The sequence below is a fragment of the Aegilops tauschii genome, chromosome 6 (genome assembly GCF_002575655.3).
Source record: "Aegilops tauschii subsp. strangulata cultivar AL8/78 chromosome 6, Aet v6.0, whole genome shotgun sequence".
In the NCBI taxonomy this organism is placed as follows: domain Eukaryota; kingdom Viridiplantae; phylum Streptophyta; class Magnoliopsida; order Poales; family Poaceae; genus Aegilops; species Aegilops tauschii.
Genome location: NC_053040.3, coordinates 327551791 through 327579706, shown reverse-complemented (window position 1 = coordinate 327579706; position 27916 = coordinate 327551791). Strand labels below are relative to the sequence as shown.

General features: G+C 47.0%; 1 protein-coding gene and 1 long non-coding RNA gene across 2 annotated transcripts; both read right to left on the bottom strand.

Moving 5' to 3' along the window:
• Positions 1 to 6420: 6420 nt before the first annotated feature.
• On the bottom strand, positions 6421 to 9138 carry LOC109750447 (auxin response factor 8). Its single transcript, XM_020309407.4, has 3 exons — positions 7916 to 9138; positions 6866 to 7827; positions 6421 to 6752 (listed from the first exon to the last, which is right to left on the bottom strand). Exons 1-3 carry the CDS (start codon positions 9134 to 9136, stop codon positions 6683 to 6685), a joined length of 2253 nt encoding a protein of 750 aa, XP_020164996.2. The 5' UTR covers positions 9137 to 9138; the 3' UTR covers positions 6421 to 6682.
• Positions 9139 to 19468: 10330 nt separating this feature from the next.
• LOC120966496 (uncharacterized) lies at positions 19469 to 23310 on the bottom strand. The gene is made up of 2 exons (XR_005760269.3): positions 22748 to 23310; positions 19469 to 22640 (listed from the first exon to the last, which is right to left on the bottom strand). It is a non-coding gene; the product is annotated as an uncharacterized lncRNA (long non-coding RNA).
• Positions 23311 to 27916: the final 4606 nt, after the last annotated feature.

The following is a 27916-nucleotide window of genomic DNA, read 5'->3' as shown; positions in this document are numbered from 1 at the left end:
CGAACGTCCGTTCTTTAACCGTTCGTCCGTTTTTCTTTTTCGTCGGATTATTCCGCTATTTTTCTCAGATTCGATTTCTGATCGAATCTTCGTTTCTGTTTAACTTCTCGCTCGTTTATCGGAATCAGGCGATTCAAGCGCCTAGAGTTTCGTCTCGAAATTCTCTTTCCGTTTAACCTACTCAAACAAGTTTTTGCTACAATAAAATTTGACCTAGATCCAGATTAGTAAACGAAGCTTCTTTCTTTCACCGTTTGACTTTCGTTGCTTCTTTCGAGTTGATTCTTTCTGCAAACCGGAGTTCTTAAGTTGAACTTTCTGGTTGGATCTTTCATTCGAGTTTTACCTGTGCATTAGATGAGTACTGATTGTATGCTTGTTTGTTTGCGATAGAGTACCCGGAGTGTGCCGCTTGTTACTTCGACTCGCTAGGTTTTGCGGATCATCAGCAAGGCAAGTAACACTTTGATCATATACCTTCCATACCCAGTTTTTATTGCATTAGATCTATTCCTCAAACAATTGCATGATTAGGATCTAATTAAATTTTGGGTACTGGGAAGTAGTTGAGGTAGTACCTATTACCTGATTTATTTTATCAAACCCTTGGGAGTTACTTCTACGTTGCTATTATATTGCCATGCTATGCTCGTAGACGTGGATTGGGTTTGAGTGATATTCATGACAGATGTGAGATGTTTATTAACGGTTCAACTTAAGGTGGCAACTAAAACTCACATCTGGGTGGATTGAGGCACCTGGAGAACCCAGTGTTGTCTGTTTGTATAAGGACCGCCACCCAGGCTCAAAGGGATCATAAGATTATTCATGCTAGAAACTTCCGTGTGCAGCCACAAGCTATTATGGGCTCTAGCATAGTTGAGTAGGTTACAAGATCTCTTGAAGAGGTGGGCTAGCAGATGTAGGGGAAAGTAGGTGTACCGGTCCATCCAGAGTAAAGAGTGATTGTTTCTGAAAGATTGTGTCTCGGTCATCCGTTTATCAAACATCATGTAGTGCGAGAATTAAGCGGAGTCGATCGAGTCTTGTGGGGAAAAGTGCGCAAACCTCTGCAGAGTGTACAAACTAATCATGGTTAGCCGTGTCCCCGGTTATGGACAACTTGAGTATCTAGTACCTGGATTATCATTTGAATCTCATCACCAAGTTACTCTTAATTAATTTTGTTGGGTTATTGATGACACTTAATTGGGATTGAGTTGGAGGTACCTTCTCAATGTTTAACAACCACCATGATAGTTAAATAAAATTTATTCCTTTGTAGTAGGATAAAACTGGCTTTTCGCATAAACTTTAAACCATAGAGCTTTCCACCAGCCATATATGCATGTAGTATAGCATTATTATTGTTCATTACTCTCTATGTGTTACATTGCCAGCATATTCTATGTGCTGACCCGTTTTCGGGCTGCAACGTTTCATGTTGCAGACTTTTCAGACGACGAGTAAGGTGCCTTAGGTCGTGGTCTTATACTCAGTGATGCCGCTGGAGTTGATGGACTCACTTATCTTCCAAGTCTTCCGCTGTTATCGTTATTAGATGGCCTTAAGCCATGTTTATCACACTTAATCTCCTCGGAGATATTCGTTGTAATAAGTGTGTGATTGCTACTCTGTTATAAATCCTCCATTTGTACTGTGCGTGTCAGCATTACTGATCCAGGGATGACACTGGTGCACAGCAGCACAGACCATTTGAGGTCTGGTCGCGGCGGCCTGGCGCGGCTGGGCTTGGCCCAGCGCGGGCGCGCGCGTTTTTTTTTAAATAAGTTCCATGGAAAATAATTCGTAGAAAAATAAATAAAAATCAGAAAAATATAAAATAAATTTTCCCTGTCTAGTTAGAAAATCTAGAATAGGGTGAACATTTTTTTAACACAAAATAAATATTTTGAAAACATGCAATATTTTTAATGCAATAAAAATTGCAAATAAAATCCAAATAAATTCCAATAAATGATTTTAACATTTTTCCTCCAGTATTTCAATTGTTTTGGAGAAGTCATATTTTCTCCTCTCGTTTATTTTTAAAAGTGAAATATTTTTCCGGAGAGAAAATAATTAAAACCAAAATCCTCGTATTATCATTTGATGAAAATCAAATATGGAAATTTAAGAAAATCCCCAACTCTCTCCGAGGGTCCTTGAGTTGCTTAGGATTTATCGAGGATTTGTCAAAATGCAATAAAACATGATATGCAATGATGATCTATGTATAACATACCAAATTGAAAATTTGGGATGTTACAAAATGGAGATCGACAGCTTGGAGGTCGTTAATCTTTGGAGCTCGTGCCATTCTTCGTGCTCGCTAATAGCGTCGGTGTTACTTGATATTGAAGGGCTACTTCCTCTTTTACTTATTTTCTTATTCATCATGTAAAGAGGCGTGTCAATGCCCCCGCCCATCTATGTGCAAAGCATGGATGCATGCACATTAGAGGTGACGGAGTGTTGGATGGACTCCCCTCCTAGCTTCTTGGTCACTAGCCTTATGGCTGGTAGTACCGGAGCCCCTTTGATTGAACAAAAGCCCTCAATTCCCACAAAAAGGTATTTTTATTGAGGTGGTGCACAATTAAATGAGGAGAGATAGGATTAAGTATAATAATATGATACTGTATCATATTAAATCATGTACTAGTATGGGTCATGCATGACAATAAATATGTCCAGGTTTATTGGGCCTCTCAGCAAACTAACCGCGTCCCATTTTTGTAATAAATTTCCCTCGATTCTCTCTTATGTATGCGCGCAGGATTGGTTAGGCAGCCGCATCATTAGCTGCATGCACTACGCAATAACTGCTCGGCTAGTGCTAAACGTGGGCGTTATTGGCCGGATCCGGCTTGCCTGCTCCCTCTCCATGCTCCCATCCGTGCTCCCACTTCATCCTACGGCTGTTCTTTCCCCTTTTTCTTTTCTAATCTAATCATCTCCCCCCTGATTTTCAGGGGGTGGGGCCGGGCCTTATTTTCTTCCAATCAAATCAAGCCACGTATGCGGGAGCACGGATGGGAGCATGGAAGGGAGCAGGCAAGTCTCGTCCTTATTGGCCAAGTGAAAAATGGAAGCGGGCTGGCAACTGCGTGCCGTAAATTGAGCTAATCTGGTTGGCCATTGGCATTTCTCGGGACAATGCATTCTTAGCGGTAAATCATCTACCATCCGTATTAACTTTTTTCTTGGTACCCGAGTTTCTGCATGCAGGCCCAATAAACCCGGACGAAGGAAGTATGATTCTTTGCGTTGTGAAGGTAGTATCATACTCCCTCTGTCGACGAAGTTTGGCATTGAAAAAATTTCTACAAAGGAATGTACTTCTATCTTTCCAATACACTTTAAAGTAGAAAAATGGCTTCTCCCTCATCACACGATAATCAAGGTCGATAACACACATGATTTTCTCACTTTCTACATGCACTTAGCTCATTGGTGATGGGGTAATTAAAGAGAAGAGAGATGATGGCTTGCATCTTCCCGATGCATTTTTTACTCCACTTCATAATCTGTCCTAAAATTTCTAGATGTACACTTATTCGTGGAAGGGAGTATGCATAATACTAGTATATGATACTCCCTTGTAAAAAAATATAAAAGTGTTTAGATCACTACTTTGATGATCTCAGCGCTCTTAGAGCATCTACAGCCGGGCCTCTCATACCCGTCTCAAATGCCTGGGCAGGCCATCCGGTCACTAATCGTGTCGAGCCACCAGAGTGCCCAAGGCTGGCCCACCGTCAGTGTTGCACGAGCAAGACCCTCGCGAGGGCCTTACCTCGTGAGGCGTGCGTCATCAAGTGTCACCGTGAGCCTCGCGAGGCCCTCTCGCAGGGCTGCTTCCCCAAGCTGTCTCCTGAGGCCCCTCGCGTAGGCGTGCGAACCAAGAACTGTTCAGCAGAGTCACGCGGCCCTGCATCTTCACGTGGGTGCCGCGCGAGGCGACGAGCAAAGCCAGAGGAGCGCCAACAGGCATGGATGAGGAGGCTTTCCTCTTTTGTGCTAAGGGAGCAAGGACAACGCATTGGTTCCCAAAGCAGTCCCCAAAGGTTACCCGTTCGGTGCAAGAAGACCAGGACGACGGGCTCGCCAGGACGGAGGTCTCCACTGAGCCCACCGGCGCGTCATGGCAAGAGGCTTTTGCAGGCGAAGACCACCTTTAGTCAGGATAGGCTGCACCCTGTCCCCCTTCAAACTGGCCGTTGTGGCAACCCTTCCCGCCATGTGTTTTCGGGGGAAGAGGACCGAGGCTAGTATAAATAGGGGTAGGGCGCCACCGTAGAGAGGGGATCGATTTCCTGCATCTTCCTGAGGTTGCTCACTTTCCCCTTGTACTGTCATACTCATCCTCCCTCGCGAGGCAATCCAACCACAAAGCAGGAGCAGGGTCTTACACCGCAAGGTGGCCTGAACCTGGGTAAACTGTCGTGTCCGTTGTTCTCCTTTCTTAGCCCGAGCATCCCGGAGCATTGCCGTGGAGTTGAGGGTCGCGAGGTAGATCGGGGCGTAGGCATCGAGCACACCCCAGAGTTCGAACCTTCCTTGGGGTCCCCGGAGCCCCGATTCCGACAGATCGGTAAAAAATATCGACTCAACCGGACCTCTCGAACCGCGGACAAACGCCCGGGCTGACCAGCACCCCTCATATCTAGCACAAATATAGAGCGGATATGAGATGGCGCGGGCGCGCCCGGACGCGTCCGCCACATCAGCCCGACCCACCGCTGGCCCACCCCGACCCCACAAAATCCCCCTCCGGAGCAAACCCTACCTCACTTCACTCTGCTCCGCTCCTCGACGATCCCCTTTCCCCAATCCGTCCAACCCCTAGCGTCGACGAGCATGTCAAGCACCAACAACCACTCTGACAACCCCAAAGACGAGTATGAGATGGCGCTCTATATTGCTCGAGCGCTCGCGGATCGATACGAGCGACAGCTCTGGGTCCGGTGCGACGCCTCTTGTCGCCCGACGCCGGCCCTTCACGCCCCGCACGCGGATCTGTGCGGGATGCCCAATCTGCTCCGCCCGCCCGACGGCCTACTCCACCTTCGACCGTTGCTCCGCCCGGGCAGCAGTGGGTTCTAGTGCCCGCTCCGCCGACGCCGCGGATGCGGACTCCAAAGTCGGAGGCACGCGCCGCCCGTCGCGAGAGGCAGAGGGAAAGGGAGATAAGGGGCAGGTCCACCGATGCCGCGTGATGCCGGTGCCCGACGAGGAGGAGCGTCTCCTCCAGTAGGTGTACCGTCGCTCACTTACCACGGCGGAGACGGACACCCAGCGGCTCCGGAGGAGCAACGCCAAGCAGCTCCTGCTCGGCATTGAGCAAACCGAGCGGGAGGCGGCGGCGGGGGCGAGGGTGGCCAAGCTCAAGCGTAAGCAAGACCGCATCGTCCGGCGCTTGCAAGGCTACATCGTCATCTCCTCCTCCTCCTCCTCCTCCTCCTCCTCTGACGGGTCCGACTCCGACGGCTCCGATGTCGACCCACCTCCTGCTGCGGACGCCTACAGCAGCACCGTCGACCAGAAGGGCAAAGGGTCGGCGAGGAAGTGGTAAAGCTCACCCTCTCCTTTTAGTATGTGGTTAAAATGCGCCGGATCGTTGGACTGTGTGAACTATGCCCGTTTGGTGATATTTTGGTGATGTTTATGTGATTATGCCCGTTTGGTATCAGTCTATATGTCTGTTTTCTGTCAATTTTGATGATCTATGGACTACGTTGGCATGAATTTGTATAAATATAGTGTGCCGGATATGAGATACATGTGACGAGGGAACAGCTACCGAGGCACCCGAGCAAGGTGTCCAAAAGCAGCCAAAATATCAGCGCAAAGCAACAAAACCCAACCGGGTGAGGACGCGCACCCAAACAGTGACGTGCGTGTGACACTCTTGTGAAAGAGGCAGTCGCCGCTGGCGCTGGTCCGGGCAATGCGCCGTGCCTCCCCCCTTGCTAGACGAGGTGTCGGCCTCGAGCGACGATCCTTTCTCAGCTAAGCAAGGTCAGACCGACAGAGGCAATAATTTCTCGCCCTGAGCGAGCAAGAGGACGTGAGCCTGGAGCATTTATGCCCGAAAGGCAGCGGGATACGCAACACGATACGATACTCAATCTCCACGATGAGCTCATCAAACAGAGCATGCGGGCACGCAGAGAAACGCCTGGAGACGAGGCCACGGGGTCAGAGACCGCTGTATGCAATGATACCCCGGCAGGCGGCAGCAGCGGCACGCATTACTGCACTGACACTGAGGCCTTGCCTCGCCGCTGCCGCTGAGCTAGCGAGCTTGTCCCTTGGCCACGGGCAGGGCGCCGCTCAGACGGCCCGAGAGACCGAGAGGGGCATTCAAGTCTCCGGACCCCGGATGATCGCAGGGTTTGCATTGTACATCGGGAATTCAAGAACTACTGCCCCACATGCATCTAATTTCAAGAAGGATGCTAGTGTACATGGATTACACGAGGAGAACTGGACTGCCTCATTGGACACGAAGAGCATAGGTTCCCCTGATGAAAGAAAGCTATGCCATACTGGTTCCGAAATCAATTAAAAGAACATGATAACTCATTAATCTAAAAAAAAGAAACATGATGGCTCATTGAGCTGCACGGATGCTATGGACGAACGATGCTCGCCCAAGGTTGGTTGCTGCTGCTCTCTAGCTCCCTGTGTTGTTGCTCCCAGCATCTGTTACTATGGTAAGCCTCCGTGCCGACTTGATAAACTCGCTGAAATACGCAAAGGAAATTAAAAGCGTGGTGCGTCAGTTCAAGTTAAAGACCGGTCCATTCCGAATTTCTGATAATTTATAGTTTCATTATTACTAGCAAGTTTAACGCACCTGAAAGGCTCGTCACCGGCGTGCTTCACTTCACCGGCGGCGCTACGGTAGAGCACACGGCTCCTCAGTTCCGCACCCTCGATGCAGAACGTCTCGGACAGGCGGTCATAGAGCTCCTCGAACGAGCTCATCGCCGAGCAATCGAGATTCCGGCCGACGGTATCTGACTCCAAGAACACCTTGCATTGCCCGGGCTTCAAACCGAGCTCGGAGACGTGGCTATTGTCTCCGAACAGCCGTGGTCTCTCCGGCGATGTGTTGTCGGTCGAGCCACTGTTCTGAACGACAGTTGAGCCCGAGCCCTGCGATGCATTGCCGGCTTTGTCGGTGTTCCAGTTGAGCGTGCTGTTCCCGGCGGCCGCGGGGGAGCTCACGACGCCTGCCGAGTCGCCACGGCTCATCTGCTGCGCCGTTAGTATTGTCTGCCCGAAGAGCACCAGCCCCGGCGGCTTGGCGTCGTTGGGCCTCTTCGCGCTGGCAGGCAGAGTGGTTGAGACGCCGTTGCGCGCCGGTGAGCTCCCGATGGTCAGGTCAGTGCTGATTCTTGGTGGGAATGGGGTCGTTGCAGGACTGACATGATCGTGGCAACGGAGCCCCGGATACATGAGTCTTGACTGCAGGTGGGTAAGGTGGTGATCCGATAAAAATGGACCAAATTGCGAATGCCTGGCTCCCTGTATGCCTGAAGGAGCACTACAATCCGGGAAGGGGGGGAAGGACGGATGGTAGCTGTCGGTGTGGTGATAATGGTGCTGATGGCCGTGCACCAGTGGGTTTTGGGGGAACGACGGGTTTAGGAGCTGACCCTCGAAGGGGAACTCCGGGTAAGCCGGCATACGGGACTTCTTGCGCGGCGGCGAGAAGGAGGCGAGGTGCATAGCCGGCATGCTCGACACGATCTCGACCAGCCACGGGCTGACCCGCTTCACATTCTGGAGGAGGTCCGGCTCGTCCCACGTCACCTGCGTAGTTACCAAATTGACAAGTGAGCGAAACCTCTACAGAAAAGCAACTGTACGATGATTTGTTGGCGGGGGTGTAGTGCCGTACCTGAAGAAGCCTCCACGGCGACTGCGGCCAACGGGTGGGGTGGGCGACCTGGACGCCGGCGACGGTGCCCATGAACCAGCTGATGCGGGACGAATCCTCGGTCTCGAATGCCATCTTGAACCGCATCCCGGGGCACCACTGAACCCGCATCGCCGCTCGCACTGCAGCGGCGCGCACGCAGAACTCCGGTGTGCTGGCGCGTGGGAAGTACACGACCTCGAACGGCTGTCCACTGCCCGCCAGCCTCGCCGCCTCGACCACGTCCTCGGCGCGCACCTTGCCCCGGGTGCACGGGCTCGCATTGCCTCGCATCGGACCCGAATAGCGGCCCCAGCCGGTCAAAGACAAGGATCCCTCCTCGGCACCGCAGAACCCGCGCTTGGCGCGCCGGATGCCCACGTGGAGGTCCCCGCCGTCGCCGCGCAGGAACACGATGGAGTCGCCGGCCACGAGCTTCTTCTGGTTCACGAACGCGCTCCAGCCCGTGGTGAGCAGGTGCCGGCGCGGGGTGCCCCGGTAGATGTGGCGGAACTTCCACGCAGTCCCGTGTACGTCCTTGGCGATGACGGTCTGCACAGGCGGGTCGGCGGCGTAGTCCAGCCGCGGGAAGATGGTCTCGGCGCAGTACCTCGGCACCGAGAAACCCCCGCCGTTGTTGGCGTCGGACTGCGTCAGAGTCTTGGCGAACGACGCCGGCTTCTCCTGCTCGTCATCAGCCACCGCCGCGACATCGTCCTGGATATCACCATCCGCGTCCGTGGCGCCAAGTGGGGCGAGGCGGATCCTGGCGAAGACCTCGTCGGTGTCCGTGTCGGTCACGTACCGCACGGCGGCGACGCGGCAGGGCACGAGCGCTGGGACGCGCGCCGCGGAGAGATCGGCCCCGGCGTCGAGGCCAAGCGCGTGCTCGGCGTGGCCCTGCGGGAAGTAGTAGACGGTGCAGCCCACCGGCGGCACGGTGCACATGCCGCCCGCGCACGCCAGCCACAGCTGCCGGTCAACGCGCCGCTCGGCGCCCGGCGCCGGCTCCGTCAGGTCCGCGAACGTGATCATCGGGCGAGCACCAACGCCCGAGCGAGGTGGAGGGTTTTCTGGGAGTGGTGATGGACTGGTGGCGCGATGGGTGGGAATCGGAGGCAGAAGCGGAGGCGAGCAACGAACGAGTGGTGCCGTTCCTGCTGCAACTCTCACAACGAACGGCTTATTACGAGTCCCATTCATCAGTGAGTGGGAGACAGTGGGGCTCGACCGGCTCGTGGATATAGTCGAATGGCGCATCGCGAGGAAACAGGGTACGGGACCAGTGGCTACACGTACGCCTGCAGAAGTGTGAGTTTCAGTGTGCGCTAGCACTGCACAGCACTCGTACTGAACTACTGACACGGGCAAGTCCATCGAGGATATACCGCCTAGTGTGTTGCTAGGACATTATGATCGTGACATTTGGTATCTAGAGTCACTCTGATTTCGCCCAAGTTTTGTGTTTCCGGTTTGATTAGCAAAAAATTCCCAGCAAAACACCTCTGCTGTGCCTGGATTCGGTTGAACTGCCGGATAACCTTCACCACGGCGAGATCCACCAAACCGACATCGACGACGCGCATGGAGGGTGCAGAGCTGTCGATCCGCGAGCTCCAATACCTCATTGCTGCTACGACTTCATCAAATCATACCGCCCAGATCGAAACTCTGCCGAGTAAGGTTGATGATGTGCTCAAGTCCCAGTCTGCAATTCTCATTGAGCATTGTCAGACGGCAACGATGGTGACACGGTTGCTGACCTCAACTAACTCCCTTGCCGAGCAAGTCGTCGAGCTAGTGCAACGAGTGGAAATGTTGGAATCTACGCCACCACCTCCGCCTTGTCCTCAAGCCAATGCACACAAGTGGGCCAGTGGGCACGACGTTGCAGCGAAGCACCAGGGAGTTGTGACAAGAACCATTCAGGTTCAGAGGCAAGCCTTGGGCCAAGGACACACGCACATGATCTCCCCCACCCCCACCCCCTCCCCGGTCCATTTTTCAATTATTTGTCACTTTACTGAAGTAGGGAAAAATTCGGGGCGTTATTTTGGTCATGCCAAAACGCCTCACACGAATTTTACTCCATTTGATGGGGATGATCCTAAGTGGTCAGAGTTACTGATGGGTGTGTATGCTAAGTTTGGCATCAACAAATATGAGCAGTACTTGCAACAATTATTCAAGTTACGTGGATATCATGTCAAGTTTGAAGAGCTTATGCATAAAGTGTTAGTTCATAACAAAGGATATGATGAAACTTTCTTAGTTAATAGATTTGTCAACAGTCTCAAGTCTAATATTTGCATAGCTATTAGATTACATCAACCTCGAACTATTGATGTGTCGCTGTTTTTTTTTTCGAAAAGGGGATCTCCCCGGCCTCTGCATCAGAGTGATGCATACGGCCATCTTATTAACGAAATAAAAGGTTCCAACAAGGTTCCAAAGTCTCCGACTGAAAAGTAATAAAAAGACAGCTCACACAGAGCTAAAGAGGCTGGACACACAGACTAGCCAAGATAAGACGCCACAACCGGCTGGCTAAAGATAGATAGGTAAACTAATTGCTTATCCTATTACATGACCGCCATCCAAACCGGTTGAAGATATCCCGAGCTACCATCTCCCAGCGGATAGATCCAGTAACCAAATGCTCCCTGGCCTCCATCGGAGTGAGTAGCGACCATGAACGGATCACGGCCGTGGCTCGGAAAATAACCTGCAAAAAGTGAATACGTGATGTTCTGTTAAAAACCAAATCATTTCTGCAAATCATTGATGTGTCGCTGTGCTTGGCCCTTGTACAGGAGGAAGAACTTGACAATATCACGAGGAAGCCATTTTGTAAGGATGATTACAAAGATTGTCACAAACTGTTCATCAAGACAATTCATAGTTCAGACGGGATTTTGCGGGCGGCTCTAGAGCTTCTCAAAACACAAGAAAAAAAGTAATTTGCTCCTAGCCATAAATGTGTTGATAAGGTTTCTTTGCATGTGTTCTAGGAACTAATGGAGGCTTTCCAAGTAGTCTCTGCTAGTGCAGAGGATCAAGATCGAACACCCAATAGTGATTCAGAGACTGAACTCATGATTCTTTCTGAAGATGCTATGAATGGTAATTCTATGAGGAAATCCTTCAAGCTCCAAGGCTTTGTGGGAAAAAACAATCATGATCCTAATTGATTGTGGTAGCTCTCATAACATCATCGCTGAGCAACTAGCACATAAGCACACATTGGGTCAAACAAAGGTGCATGCTCCAGAGGTGAAACTAGCCGATGGAACCACTACTGCAGGATGCTGCTAACGCGACACTACGATCAGAGACCCTTCAATAAAACTGTGTGCGATGCATTAATCGCAAACGGTGATGTAAAAAATCATCAAAAAAGATGCAAAACGTTTGCGATGACGGATACATCAAACACGGTTCAGATTTTACTTACATGTGCGATGAGGGGCATACGGTTCACTCCAATGAACTATTTGCGATGAAGCAGACCAACAGGAACGGGCAGCCAGATGAAAGTGTGTGCGATATATGGCATACAGTTCACTTGGATTAACTGTTTGTGATTAGGCATCACAACAGAAATGGTCAGCCAGATCAAGGTGTGTGCGATTGACGGTATATACTTCACTCGGATGAACTGTTTGTGATTAGGCGGAACAAAAGAAACGGTCAGCCAGATTAAGGTGTGTGCGATAGAGGGCAAACAGTCCACTCGGATGAACTGTTTGTGTTGAGCCAAGAGAACAGAAATGGTTCAATTTAACAAGATGTATGTGATACGCGGCAAACATGTCTGTAATTAAAAATGTGTGCGTAAACCGATAATGACACAGACGGTTGCTGCTAATAAGACGTGTGTGTTGTGCAATAGGATTGGATACAGAACAACATCACACACACACGCACATAGACACACACACACTTATAAGGACATGGTTGCATAACCAAATTAAACATCGAATTACATAGGTGGCTACTACACACATGACATTTAATTGCACACACCAAAGTAAACTATTACGTGCATAATTACATAGGTGGCTACTACACACATGACATTTCCACACAACAAAGTAAACTATATATTACATGCATAATTAAATAGGATAAACGATCATTTGATAATCATCTACTTCTTGTGACGCTTGCAGCTACTGCTCTGCTTGTGGCTTGATCCGGCCTCGTCGATTTTGGGAATGAGGCACTTCCTCATGTCAATGATCCGCCTGTGCATCTCGTAGCATGTGTACACGCTCTTGGCCGCAAACCTGAGGTGAGGTTCATCCAGTTGCCGCATCCAGGCCCCGTGCCAGGATACGAGACTTGTTCTGTTGGCATCCTGCTTCATCTTTTCGTAGTATGGGTCGATGATGGCCGAGGCGAGTTCAACCAGGGAGTCCTTCTTCGTGCGGCCTCGGACCCTGTAGTGGTCATGGATTTCGACAAGGTTCTTGCAGAGCAAGCCCGTAACCATGAGCGCTTTTACATCGTTGGAGGTTTCCACCGTAGCGAACTTGTAGTCGGTGCTGTTGACAAACCTGGCGAAACAATCGCAAGGCTATGTGACCATGCAATAGTGGTAGATGACGACATGATGGCGCATGCACAACTAGGCGACGACAACCTTCTGATCTTTGCCGGGATGACCGCCAGTGTACTGGAGGTCGATGCCGACCATCTTGTACTTGTCTCGAGCAAGCAACTGATGCACGGTGTTGATGTAGTCCTCCACCACGGCTGGGTCGATGGTGTACACCACCGAGAGATCCGTCTCCCTCGCGTGGGTCTCCACTTTATGCTCGCCGAACTCCATTGGAGCGCCGCTAGATATCCTCTCTGTATGTGTCGTCGTGGGTGTGCTTGTTGTGTTGTGGGGCGAGATTGAAAGGTTGAAGAGACTACGGTAATAATGGTCGTGGGAATTAATGGGGAAGCCGGATGGCCTGGAATATCCGCGCGCCCGGATGGCAGTTCTAATTTGCAGCGCGTAACTCCATCGTGCCGCACGTAACTCCATCGTGGCGACGCACGTGGCGCAACCGCATGCATATGGGCCCCCAACATGATCGTGTGCAGGCCCTGGCCGTGGGCAGAGCGCGCGTGCAGGGACGCGAGCAGAGCGCTCCGCGGTCGCCTCAACGGCGAGCAACCATATATATGCATATAGCAGTTGAACACGCAAGGAAAAACTGTCCACAAGCCGAGCGCGTGGAGGTACGCGAGCAGAGCGCGCCGCGGCGCCTAATGGCAAGCAGAGCGCGCTGAGGACGCGAGCAGAGGCTGGCACAGTGATACGTGGCAAATAAGACGAACTGTGTGAACGATGGCGGGGACATCAAGCACGAATCAGATTAGAGTTGCGTGTGCGATATGTGGCATACAATTGATCCATCCGAGCTGTTTGTGATGGAATAAGCCGTGTGTGTTGTGGGCAAACGCTTGCTGGTATACAACCGTTTGCGATTGATGAATTCATCACCGATGGGTTCCCTAGTGTGGTCCGTGTGCGATGTGATATGCTTTGTCTGCATAACATTTATGCTCTGTGTACAGAAGAAGAACATATATATACTTATAACAGGACATGATTGCAAAACCAAATTAAACATCCAATTACGTTATATAACAAATACCATACATATTGCAAGGTTCAAATTCCAGCATTACAAGGCCCAAATTCAAAGGTTACAATTCAAACACATAAAATTCATCTTATTCAGATTCTTTTTCATGCATTATTTCTGTGAAAGGATCAGCCACCGAGAAGTCATATAGCGATTCGATATAGTGAGTTCCGAAAAATCTGTCATATGAAGTTACAAACTGAAAGTCAGCTTCTGCAGAGCCTTTTCCATTCTGCTGTAGACGCCTGTGCTCTTTAGCAATCCATTCACTCCTGCACAGTAAATATAGGGCAAACCTCATTACCTTGAGCAACCTTGCTTTCTCAACAAAGAACCTGGCGAATATAATTTCTGGTGTGGTGCCTCGGTACTCATTAAAAGTAATTTTTGTGAGATGAAGATCAAGGCATTCAATGGACTGTTATATTCCCCAACATTTTCTACTTTCGGGCCTGCTAGTATCTGCAAATGAAGACAACATATTAGTGCCTAGCTGCAGATTTGAAACACTTCGGGCCTCTTTGATTTGCAGAATTTCTAAAATACACAAAAAGAGTGAAATGCCACCTTCAATCTTTCATGATAAACTTTTATCACGAAAGCATGTTGGGCGAAGGAATAAAACTTGTACAACACTAGCATCTCAAAAAAAAATGTATTGAAATCCTCCAAATTTCCTTTAAGAAATCATTCTACATTTGTCATTGTAATCATGGGTAAAAGTAACAAAAAATTGAGCTCCGTTGTGGTTAACAATTAACAGGAAAGGAGCATCACCTCTATGTATAGCTTCTCCGTGCAAGGAAAGCATCTAAAGAATCTAACAACTTCATCCAGATCGGGGCTGACAGATTATAGTGCCAAGATCTTTACTGTGCGTAGAGGCCGGGTCAAGCTTGTGGGAATCATTTTCTGGATGATAAGCGAACATATAGATCAACAGCAATTAGATAAAATGTGATGTCCAATAATATATAAGAAGGAGATGAAGAAGATTGTTTTACCTAAACGGATAATGATCTAGTAACAAGTTCGTTGAATTCAACACACGAATAGCCCAACACTTTCAATTTCGGTGTGTGAATGACCCTGATTCTTGCTGGACATAATTTATCAAGTACATACAATCTCTCGAGGAAAGGCGCATTCTCAATGACCATATCATGAAACTCCTCAACTGACAGCCTTGGGCGGCGCCAGCAATGCACATAAATCGCACAGACATTCGTCGAGGTGATGTGGAGGCTACTGAACCCATCCATCGCATGAAGACGAAGGTACTCGAGCGCTGCACAGCCAACGAGCAGGCGCTCCAAATCCTCCTTCGAGATGCGAACGGCAATGAGCTCGAGGTGCTTAAGTTTAGGGAGATGAAGAGCGCGCGCGGCATCAATCCGGGGGAAAATGCACTGCCTGAATGTAGCGCGACGCAGCATGGGCGCGAGGTGAAGCGCGGATGGCGGCAGCGAGCGCGGACGCCCAGCTATAAAGCTGAGCTCCTCTAGCCGATCTAGGGTTGGGGATAGGAACTAGTAGTGAAACCTAGGTTCGGCCTTGCAGCGGGGACTGAACCTGCCGATAGCAAGGTGTCTGACTGGCCCAGGGTGCATGGCGAGGACGTGGGACAATGTGTCCAGGCGTTGCTGCTCCCCGCTGCAGAACTCGTGGTCGACGATGAGGTCCAGGGGGGTGGAGTGCCAGAGGAGGCGCCACCACCGCGAGAGGGCAGTGGTCCGCAGGCCATATTTGATGTGAAGGTGGGATATGATGGTTACCAACATCTCGTCGGGGAGGCTGCTGATGAAGTCCATGTTCGTCGGAGGCTCTTGCGGTTCTGGCTTGACCCGCCCCCGCTTGTTGGCCAGCTTGTCCTCCATCTCGCAGCAGGCGGCGATCCTCGGCGGCGGTGCTTATAGATGAGAACGGAGGACTGTTCTACGTACCTTCCCAAGGCGGACGAAACAAAAGTCCCAAGGCGTACCTTCCTCAGATCCAGGGGGCGCGGCCACTTCTGCCCGTGCTACCGGGCGTAGGATCTATAGCCGCCGGCGCCGCTGGCTGGAGCCTCATCTGTGTACATAGCAATCTGGAAAAAAGGTTGAAACGTACATGTAGGACATTCAAAATCAATTCTCAAGATCTGGAAAAAAAAGGCACAAACATATATGTGGGACATTCAAAATCAATACTCAAGATCTGGCTACGAATTATTTGCACGCACGCTAACCCTAGTCGGATTATTAGCAAAAAATCATTTGTACAGAACAAACAATTAATCACTAACCATAGATACCATTCAAACAACCAATACACTACACGGATCTAACGAATCTTACTCTAATTCCATGGACTGGGTGAACATAACCAAGGATTTCTATTCCAAACAAAAGGGTCGGGGGAGGGGGGACTAATCGGTTTTCCGTCGAAGTCAGAGTCGTTGCCAGAGTAGTTGTGGACCTCCGGCTCCGGCTGGGGAGGCATGACGGCAGCGACGAAGTCAAGGTCGCGTTGCAGCCCGCGCGAGACCTCGTCAGCGGTGACAGCAACCTCTGTGTCCATCTTCATGCGTTGCGCGGGTGCTTCACTAGCCCCGGTGTCGCCATTCCCATCGATGGTGCGCTTCGGCAAAATCCTAATACACTCCATGCGGCGGTGACAACTGTGGACGGGGTGTGCGGCCGCCTATTATGACTAGCGGATCGGGCGCGCCACTAATATGGAGCAGTGGGAGCAAGGTGGGCGGCAGTCAAAGGGCTGGCTCGCCTCCTGGTGAGCCTGCACGATGGACTGCTGGCATGCCTGCCGTCATTTCACACAGCTACTAGCACGCCCCACGGTGAGTGCGTAGCGAACACGCGCACGCCTCGGCCTCCCGATCTGCCTGCGCGGCGGACTGCTAGCCTGTGTCTCGTCAATTCACGCATGCTCGTACGACACACGGGGCGCGTGCGCGACACGTATTATATTGATTTTTCCTTTTTGATGATTAATTCTGCCGCTTTATTTTGCTTAACCGAAACACGACACGTACATTGTTGGTCTAACGCACACAGTTCGAATAAAGAGTCCGTTTGCGATATTGGTTGATAATTATTGTTAATTTCCTGTCTGTAAGAAGATTATATCAAAACTTGTCTTAAATTTGAAAAAAATATCACAGTCTATTGGTGTCCATATGACACCACGATGAGTTTCATGAATTTCAACTTAGTTTTAGATTTACTGTATTTTAAAATCAAGATTCTCGATGTTAGAAATTTCTTGCATGGGGACTAAACATGCACCCAGGGACACGTACACATATGATTTTACAATCCATTTCCGTGCACTATCACGCGTCTCATGTAGATCAAATTTGATTTTTGCACATTAAATCCCTGGGAAATCAATCAATGTATAAAAACGGACAAATGTTATTTTTTTCAATTTTTAACACTAAACTCCTTTGGTCGCATGTTCGTTCGAGAAAAAGTTTGGCATGCATCTTTGGGCCAAATGCACGCGGTGGTTCTAGGACACTCACTTTTGTGTGACACTCTCTATGGGCCCGCGAGGTTGTCGTCCAGCACTATGACATGCGGTGAGAGAGGTTAATTTGACCAACAAGCAGGATGGTCATTTTTTGGTTTTTGTTACGTACGGTAGGAGTATATATATAGTACCAGTTGAAGAGGGTGGCCGGGGGCAACATATACTATGCGTCATATAGGACAGTCACTCACGTGCGATGCTTCCATCCGTGGGCCCGCGAGGTTGTCCTCCGTCACTTTGACCCAACAAGGAGGTTTCTTTTTGGGTTGTGTTGAGGTAGAAGTATATAGTACGCATCGAAGAGGGGAGGAGGGGGCCGGGGCAACACATACTACACACACGTCATGAACGATCTCGCTCCGTGTGGGGACTTTTTGGTTTCCGAGGCAGGTGCCACAAAGAAGTTGTGCATATTTGGTATTAAAGACATCACCAACACATTGGGCCACGTGCAGACGATGATTGTCACTCATTCGCCTGCGACGCTTCCCTCCATGGGCCCGCGAGGTCGTCGTCCATCTAATATTTGACACAATGAGAAAGGTAATTTGACGAACAAGGAGGATTATTTTCGGGTTGTGTTACGGTACATAGGAGTATATATTACGCGTCGAAGAGGGGAGGGGGTAGCATATATATATATTGCGTGTCATGAACCTCGGTTCGTGTGGGGGACTTACAAGTTTCTGAGGCAGGTGCCACATCAAAGTGCTGCATATATATTAGGTATTCAAACATCACAACCACACATCTTCATACATGTGTTTGGCCCACAAGCAAGCGGTGGCGGTTGTCCTCTAGCACTCACTCACGGGGTTATCAGCGAGATGCTTCGTCCATCTCTGTGTGCCCGCTTGGTCAATCATTTTGACCGACAACGATAGAGATTAATTTGACTTATAATTAGGAGAGGATTAAATTTTGGTTCGTTTTATTCGGTTTCGCGTAACAGAATACTGTTACCCTAGTTGAACTGACAATTTCAGGCGGTTGTACTGATGATTTTCATCTCGTCGAACTGATCGTCTTCTCTAGTTCAAAAAAATTGCGAATTTTTTTCGTCGGAATGGGGCGTGTAATATATCGTCAGAAAGCTCTTGACAACTACATTACAGTCATATGGGATTTTTTTGCAAAATCATCATGATTTAGGAGCAGTTTTGAAAAAAACCATTTTTTCAAAACCGAAAACGCGAATCGTATTTTGGACTCAATTTTCAAACAATTTGTCGAAATTGAGCAAATAAGATGGCGTTGGAAAGCTGGTAAAAATCAGCATCTTCCATATATCTATTTTTTTCAAATTCTATACAATTTAAAAGTAATTTGAAAAACAGTGAAATTCTTGGCGAAATGTATTTTCACTTTTTTTGCAAACGGTTTGTCCGATTGATGCAAATGATACGGCGTTGGAAAGCTATGGAAAATGCACAAATTTTTCATATAGAAATGTTTTTCTATTTCCTTACGGTTTAAACTCGAATTCGAATACAGTGAAATTTGATTTCAAACGCGATTTTTTTAAAAGTTTGTCGAAATGGGGCAAATAATATACCGTTGGAAATATATCAAAAATGCGAAACTTAGTCATGTTGAATATTTTCTCAAATTCGCAACCGTTGAAGTGTAATTTTGAATACGGTGAGACCCATCCTGTTGTTTCTCCGGTCGAAAAATAGAGTACTCGTACTGATCTATTTGTGTGTTTATACTGAGGTATTTTTCATAGAGTAAATTTGGATGGTTTCAAAATAAGTGTAATCGAACTGATGTTTGTATGAGTTTGTACTGAGCGTGTTTTCACAGACTAGACTTTACTTTGTTTTTTCTATACGCTTTTCCTCATAACTTTGCAAAGGTTTAGGGTATTATTGTCACCGAACTTGCATGATTTATATCGTTGAACTGAATGTCATTTTTTTCGAAAACAAAATGTTTTGTGTGTTTTTTAACTCAACATTTTATTTTATTTTTTTAATGGTTTAATAATGTGGATTTATAGAAGTCAACTCTTTTGGGTTTTAATTTTAAATTTGCTTTCTCTATCCGAACTGATGATGTCGTTAGCTCTGGACTTGAATGGCTTATCTAGTTGAATTAATTGAATTTAAAATAATAAAATGCCATCTTTGTTTTCTTTTCTATTTTGTTGAAACTCGAATATTTTTACAACGAAGTTCTGGACTTGTCTCTTTTTGCAACTTGAACATTTTCTTGTTGATATTTTTTTTATGTTTCATAATGTTCTCTTTATTCCGAACCTCTCTTTTTCATGGTTCCAAACTTTTCGCTTTCTTAACTTTGAACTTTCTGGATTCCTTGTACCCAAACCTCCTCAATTCTCCAGTAATGTCTCTCATTTCTTTCTTTTATAAATTTTTTAAAAGGGTTTTTGTAACAGTGAAACTATTTATCTGTGAACTTATGGACTTTTTTGCCATGAACTTACCAACATTTATTCTGCCAAATGCACGCACTTTTCAGCCAACATTTTTAAAACGCTTCAGCCCATGTCGGCATAACATCAAACAGGCAAGGGCGAAATACAAAAAAAACTGGAAGAAATCAGTTTTAGCTCTTTACTGTATAAGTATATCATCCAACGTGTACTCTGTGTCAACTTGCATAACATGACACAGAGCAATAGCAACATCGTACCATTAGCAATAGATTGAAACTCACAATATATCTTTTTCTACATACAATGCCATGATTATTTACACATAATGGTTGGCAAGTACATGTCAAGCGAAACAAATTTTCAACAGAAATGACTTCTTTTTTAGTAGTGCATGTCAAAACAATGATATTTTATTTTCTTGATCCTCGGAATTTGGGTGAAGAGAGCGTAACAAGAGAAGTGAAACCATGCCACCACCTAGTACCTGCATTAGTACACTTCTTTTTTAGATCATAGCGTAAGGCAGTGAGGTTGCAAGTTCAAACACATGCCTGAACTGAACTCAAATAAGAAACTGAACTCCAACTACAATAAGAATTGAACTGAATGAAATTTATAAACTGAACCGAACTGAAAGAAGAAATTGGACATCATATGTACAACAAGAAATAAACTTGAGCAGTACCAACTACTAAACGAAAAGATTGGTTTACTGAACCTAGATATTATATATTGGTGAATTTTTTCTCCCTACAGAATCATTAATCAAATACATGTACTGTTCGCTAGGTTTTAGCAATAGGTGGCAAAGTAGTAGTGGCACAAAAGAAGGCCACCATGAACAGTGAGTACTACCGCGATACCTAAACTATGTGTTGGCCACACTTGCTTTACATAGTACTACAAGATTTTTATAAAAAAGGTACTAGAAGATTTGTGAATACGAGGTCGTAGAGAAGTTGTACTGAGGGTGTGGATTAGAGCGGCCACAAGAGGATGCAGCAGCACACACACACACACCACCAGATAAGTTCTTCTGTCTCCAGAACACATGTATACATAGACGCATCTCCATCTACAAGGAAGGATAGATGAGGTACTGTAATTTATAAGAAAAAAAGGTATGCTAGAATGTAAACCTGGAAAGGGAAAAACAAGTGCAATGTTTTTATGGAAAAATGCCCGCAGGGGTCGGTTCCATAGCTCTTTCCACTTGCAGCCACTAACACAAACACTAACAGGGAAAAGGCACACATAATTACACAGCTGGGAAATCAGTTACATGCCCAACCAAGATTAATAATTACTTTTTCTACTTCCATGGTTTCACACGATGCTATGCACCTTGTGAAGCAACCTAACCTGAAACTACTTCTCATTCAGCTTAAATTTAACCCCACATAATTCAGTTTTGGCTCAGACATTAACAGGGAAAAAGCACCTTTGCATCTGTTTTTGTTCTAGGTAAGTGAACGTTTACAAACAGTACATGATACTGGAACATTTTCATCAAGAAATAGAAAAAAATGCCTATAGTTGAATGGGAACATTTTCTTGTTCAGTAACAGAAGGAACTTAATTTTTAGACCATTGGCCATTATTCCACACATGGAAATGAAAATAGAGTCAAAGCACTTACTAAAAAGGTCCCATTGGCATGCCGAAGTTGCTTTTTTACTCGATCAATTCTGAAAAGATCAATGCCAAGACTAATATCATAACTTGATTTTTCTAATGGATACATACTGATGAACTACTACAAGTCTTGTTGTTGAACTGTCCTTGCTGTTCAACATGTATTTTCTTTTTACAAAATATAATTGAAGAGTACTCAAAATGTGGTGTTTTTTAAATATATGTGAACTTTACAGAAAAGAACGTCTGAACGTTTGGGCCGATAGTTTGGGAACTTCTCAATGATTTCTTTAAATGTTTGTGCGATCAAAAATAGAAAAGAGTGGCAAATCAGATTTGCACTTTCCTGTACAGAAAGTTTGAACTCCCTGTCAAATGATTGGTTTCAGTAGCAAAAAAAATTGGCCGAACCTCTTACGTACAAAACTGAATTTGATTCAACCTTCACACATCAAGAAGTTTGAACTTCACTAAAAAATTTAAATAGTTCAACCAAATACATGCAAACAGAGAACATGCTATAATTGGTCCTGTTTAGACATCAAGAAAATATTTAGTGATCACAGTTCAAAATTTTGTTTTGCGAACTCTCAAGCAAGCATCAATTGAACATACGCGGAGATACAAGGATGAGATGACGAAAGGTGACCTTTAGTAGATGGCGAAGAACGGCCGACGACATCGGTTGAATAATAGACCACAGGAATTAGATAAATGAACCACTGTTTCTAACCACATAAATGTAGAACTGTAGGAATTAGCAAAATTGAACTACCATTTGATGCTCCTGCTTCTATTATTTTTTAGTGATAATGAGATAAACAAGTATCAGGAAAAACATGAGCTAGGAAAAAGACAAAACAAGTTATACAGTAGAACGACACAGAACAAAATGCACGGACAAACTATCTGATGCAAGTATCAACTCTTTTTCTCTCTGAAACAAGCAAGATTCACACAAACATCCTGCATTTCTAGCATCAGAAGTTACTTGTCATGAACTGACAGATTTACACAAATAGACCAACCAATGCTGAAATCTACTAATTGAAGGAATCAGTAATTTGGTACCCGCTGGGGATTCATGTGTTTGGTTGTACTGAATTTAATAACGAAAATGCAGATTCATAGAGAAAACAACCCAAAAGAAGTGATGTCACCGTGTCCCGTTGCAGCTCAGCGTGTGTAGTGTACTTGCACTTACGATCAACCATTTTTTTGACTAGATATTGCATGGGAGTCTAGGGTGCTTGCACTAAAATGCAAAACTGCAGTGCGCCAATCTTTTCTTTGTTTAATCGTTGAACTGAAGGAAGCTCTTGACCTATAAGATGAATCGAAAATGCATCCAAAGGTGTACTGAAAAAACCGAAGCCCCGGGAAGCCTTTACTACGAGCAGGATAAGGGCTGGGGCTTTCTATGCTGGTGGAGCGCCATGTCCTCCGTCGTCAGCGAGCTCCGGCCATGAACCCACGTCCACCTTAACTGTCGTCACTGGAAAAGAAACAACATGATATGAGAAACAAGATGAGAGGGAGAAATTGAGCCGGATCCAAGGCGGAGCACGGGGTGGCCTGCACGCAGCTCCTTGAGCGACCGACCGTGGAGCAAGTAGTTGGACTGCCGAGTTGGACGGCGTGCTGTGGCCACTGGATGCGACGACGCAATGCGACGGTCCGCTGCGGGGGTGGGCGAAGGCTGGTCGCGGCGATTGGTGGCGCTGGGGTGGCTCCAGCCGGCGGGGGTTGGAAGCAGGAGAGCCGCTGGAGGCGCGTCGAAGCAGGGAGGCCGCCGGCTGCGCGTGGAAACAGGGGGCGGCGGTTGCGCGTGGAAGCAGGGGGCGGCGCCGGCTGAGGGTGGAAGGAGGGGCCGGTGCCGACGGCGGGTGGAAGCAGGGGGTGGCGCGGCGTCGGGTAGAAGCAGGAGGGGCGGAGCCAGCGGTTTGTGGAAGCAGGGGGCGGCGCCGGCGTCGGGTGGAAGCAGGGGGTGATGCCGCGGCGGGTGGAAGCAGGGGGTTAGCCGCCGGCGTCGTTGGGGAGGGAGACGACGAGCGGCGTCGTGGGGGGCGGAGGCGGCGGCCGGCGGCGTGGGGAACGGAGGCAGCGGCTGGAGTGATGCGACGAGAGGGTTGCGGGCCTTTTTTTCTTTTCTGTGCGTAGCGTTTGGGCCTTTGCAAAAACGCATCGGGCCCTATATAGAGTCGGGGGTAACAGAATATTATTCTGTTACTAATAATAAAATAGCTGAGTCCTATATATATATAGTATACTTGTCGTAAACCCTTTCTCTGTGTGGGGATTTTCTGGTTCCAAAAGCACGGTGCCACATTAAAGTTGTGCATTGGGTATATTCAAATACCACATGACACTTCATACATATGTTTGGACCACATGCACACAATGGTTGTCTTCAGGCACTCCCTCGCGTAGTTATCGGCGACAAGCTAGCCTATTTTGTGGTGCCGCGTGCGGACGTCCATGCATGACTTTGACCCAACAACAAGAGAGGTTATACGAAGGTGATTCTTCTTCTTGGTCAGTCTTACAGCACGCCTTGGTGAGATGCCCCCTCCCACCGACTCAAAGTGTGTGTGTGTGGGGTGGGGGTGGGGGGGGGGAGGGGCACAGGACTACTTCGCACTAGATGAACCTCCGTGGGGTTGGGGATGTCCGGTTAATTTGCGATGCACATGTGTCACATCAAATTTGTGATTTGGTTATTTAAATATCACACCACATCGTTTTCACACACACACACACACACACACACACACACACACACACATTGGGCCACCCGCAAGTGTGGTTCGTATGTGGTCTCACCCATCTAACGCGAGAAGAACACATCTGTGAGCCCGCACACGGTCCACATTTGATCGTAAGCAAGGGGGGTGGGGGTTTGACCATGATGTACTCCTTTTGGTTCTGTGTTACGGTAGGGTGAGATGTCAAACCTAGCTAGGATTCCCCTCCCGCCAACACGAAGTGTGTGTGTGTCTGTGGGGGGGGGGCTAGCAATAATAACGTTTGTGCATTGGGAATTTGAACATCAAACCGCCCTTTTCATACATATATTTGGTCCACATGCAAGTGTGTTCGTGTTCTGACCCTTTCCCGCGTTTTTTTCGCCAAATTTATAAACAGCAGACGAGTCAGACGTAGCAACCGTCTGCGATCGGGTATGAAACAAACACTGTTCCCTAGGACTACCCGTGTGCCGCGCCCCTGCCCCTGTCACCCACATGATCATAGTAGATTGGGCTTCACGAGACTTCCCTCCCTCTCTCGAAAATATCTACTCCCTCGCAATCTCGAAAATATCTACCCACCTAGATGGTTTTTCTGTTTGATAGCACACGATTAGTACGTGTGGACCGTGTGCGATGTTTGTTACTCCCGCTCTGCTTCAATCAGTAGATCCAAATTTTCAGTAGCCCCGGCATTTACTCCCGCCTTCATCCCTCGCAACCTCAAAAAATATCTACTCGGCTAGAGTGTTTTTCAGTTTGATAGCACATGATTATTATGTTTTAACCGTGTGTGATGTTCCTTACTCTCGCCCCGCTCTTCTTCAATCCCTTGATCCAAATTTTTGGTAACCCCGCCATTTTACTCCCACCTAGTAAAATTTTCAGTACCCGTGGCATTTCCTCAAACACCACCTTGGACCCCCTCCACACACACCCTAAATCCTTCGCTCACCCCAAATCCCCCGCTCACACACATACACACCACCTGTCCCTCGCTCGAAACCTAGCTAGGTCGCCGCCACCACCGCGACGCTTCCATCATCAACCTCTGCCGGTCTGCCCGTGCAGTTTACCCACCGATATACATACCCTCGCCGCCCTAAGTTTCTTAAATGACGCCTGCGAAACGCGCCCTTTCCCATAAATCCCCATCCCCACCCCTCCCCCACTCCAGAGCATCGCAGCCTAAGCCCAGCTATGCTTCCCGGTGAGCTCGAGGAGTGAATGGCCCAAAAGAGATTTACCGCGGCCTCTTCGCCCGACGTCGGCGAGGTGGCCACCGAGGAAGCCGACGACGATGACTGGAACTGGACGGAGCCTTTCAATCAGCGGGCTAGAGTATTCTGGCATGTCACGGACGTCGGCTACGATATCAAGGTTGTCGATAGCGGCGACTTGACGCAGGCTATGTCATAGGTTAAGTTTCCCACCCCCAACCCTTCTTGTTCGACAACCGTCGATCTCATTGATGGCCCTGCCGCTGATCTCATCTGGCAAGTTAGACCTCATCAACGGCGACCACGAGGAGGAGCCAATCTGTGACAAGTGAGGAAACCCATGATTTGTTTTGCCGTGCCTCTTAACTAGGGGAATCCCATGATTTGTTTTCTCGAACCCCTTTTGTAGTGAGAACATGTCCATTATTTATTGCTATATTTGGTTGTTTGCATTACACCTTATTTATTTCTATGGTTTTTGGTTGTTTGGTTGTTTGTAGTTAGCATATGTCCAGTTTCAATTGCCATCTTTGGTTGTTCGTAGTATGCCTTGTTTATTTCAGCTATTCACAATGTGATGTTCTATATGTGCTAGTATGAACTGCGCAGTTCAATTTCATCAATACCAATTTTAACAATAGCTCTATGAATGACTATATTTGGTTGTTGTTAAGCATGTTGTACTCCCTCCGAATCTTTTTAGTTTACATATAAGATTTGTCTAAAGTCAAGCCTCGTAAAGTTTGACCAACTTTATAGAAAAAATACCAACATTCACAATATGAAATCAATACCAGTAGATGTGTCATGACTTAAATTTTCATATTGTATAACTTTAGCATGGTAGATGTTGATATTTTTCATATAAATAAGGTCAAATTTTATGAAGTTTGACTTCAGACAATTCTTATATGCAGAGTAAAAGGACCGAAGGGAGTATTTAACATGCCTTTCCATTTGATTTAACAATGGCACTGTTTGGATACTCTAACTTAGCTAGAGGTTAGAGTTAGTTTCTAGCTCATGACAGTTAAAAGGGAGAGAGAGATTGGTGGAATAGTTGATTGTATTGCTTGAGCCTCGTGGGCATATATATAGGAGTACATGGTCATATTGGAGTACAAGTAAAGGTAGAATAAATCCTATGCTATCCTACGTTTCCTAAATAACAATGATACTCAACAATGACTAACCCTAAACTAACTCTAGCCAAAGAGGTGTTTGGATGACAGGGTTAGGTTGACAATAAATGCACTAGGAGAACTAGCCCCAATTAGCACCTCTTGGGTGGGATAGTTGTTTTGGGTGCGTTAGACGCAACTAGCTCAAACTAGCCCTCATGTTTGGATACTTTAGGGCTATTTGAGCCCAAACTAGCTCAAACTAACTCTAACCCATGGATCCAAACAGGGCCAACTAGTGTACTTAGACCCGCACAATACAAGTTTGAATGACTATGTTTGCTTGTTTTTAAATATTAGGCATGTTGAAGTTAATAACACACCTTTCTACTTCTTGTTTTTAAATATTAGGTTTTTAACAATTTGGTCTTGCACATGTAGGTCCTGCTGTCAGAGGTTTTGACCCACCGTTGGACCCTTTTTGCATATGGGGAAATGAGTTGTCCATGAATATCAGTCAAGTCAAGAAACTCAGAAAGATTGTTAGGATAAAGAAATTAGTGACAAAAAACAACAAGATCTTTGTCTGCACAATGAAGAAGACATCAGTTCACTATAGCATGGTACTAACTGTTATACCTTGTCTTTTTAATTCCTTTGCGCCATTTCAAATCTAGAGAAGATACTTATGCATATCCTTGTTTTCAGGCCTTTCCAAAGCAGTTCACTGATGATTACCTCTCAAACCACATGTATGGTCAGGAGGTGAGGAAGGTATTCATACAACACCCACGGTTCAATATTGAAGTCTTCTGAAGAGGATGAAGGATGGACAGTCAATCATCCACAGGCACTGGCCTAAAGTTACAAAGACCTTCAACATCAATGAAGGCTCAATATTCGCCTTCCGCTTCAGCAGTTTTCCAGATGAGATTCATCTGTCTATGTACCGTCTATGATGCTAATTTCCAAAGGTTATATATGTTGCATGTGAAACTTGGTGTACTCTGATGTATTTCAATTATGAAATCCTGCTTCCTTAATACGAAAATGAAATATATTGTGTGCTTAATATTAAATGCCAATTAGATTAATAATAGGCCAATTAGCCTGCTAATTGGGTTTTTATCTTGCAAATGGTTATTGAGAAAACACCGTGGGTGATGACCTCAGAGAACGCACATAGTTTCTAGGAATAAAACGTGTTGGATCAATGAACAATCGCACACGACTTCCTCTTGAAAACTGTTTGCGTTATGCCACCATGCGCAAACGTTTAGCAGATAAAAAGTGTGTGTGATGGACAACATATGCCACATAGTTTCTTCTATGCACCGTGTGTGATGCATTCAATAACACAAACGGTAAAATTGCTAATATCGTCGGCAATGGCAACGCTATCACAAACGATTTAATGGGGAAAATTGTGTGTCATGTACGTACGAACGGAAACGTTTTCCCTGGATTGACTGTGTGGGATGTACATAGGAACGGAAATGTACTTCTTGGATTGACTGTGTGGGATGTACATACAAATGGAAACGTATTCCTTGGATTGACTGTGTGGAATGTACATACATACAGAAACATTTGTCTGGGACTGACTGTGTGGGATGTACTTACGACCGGAAATGATTGAGCCTGTATAATTGTATTTTTTAACACAACTGTATGTATAACCGT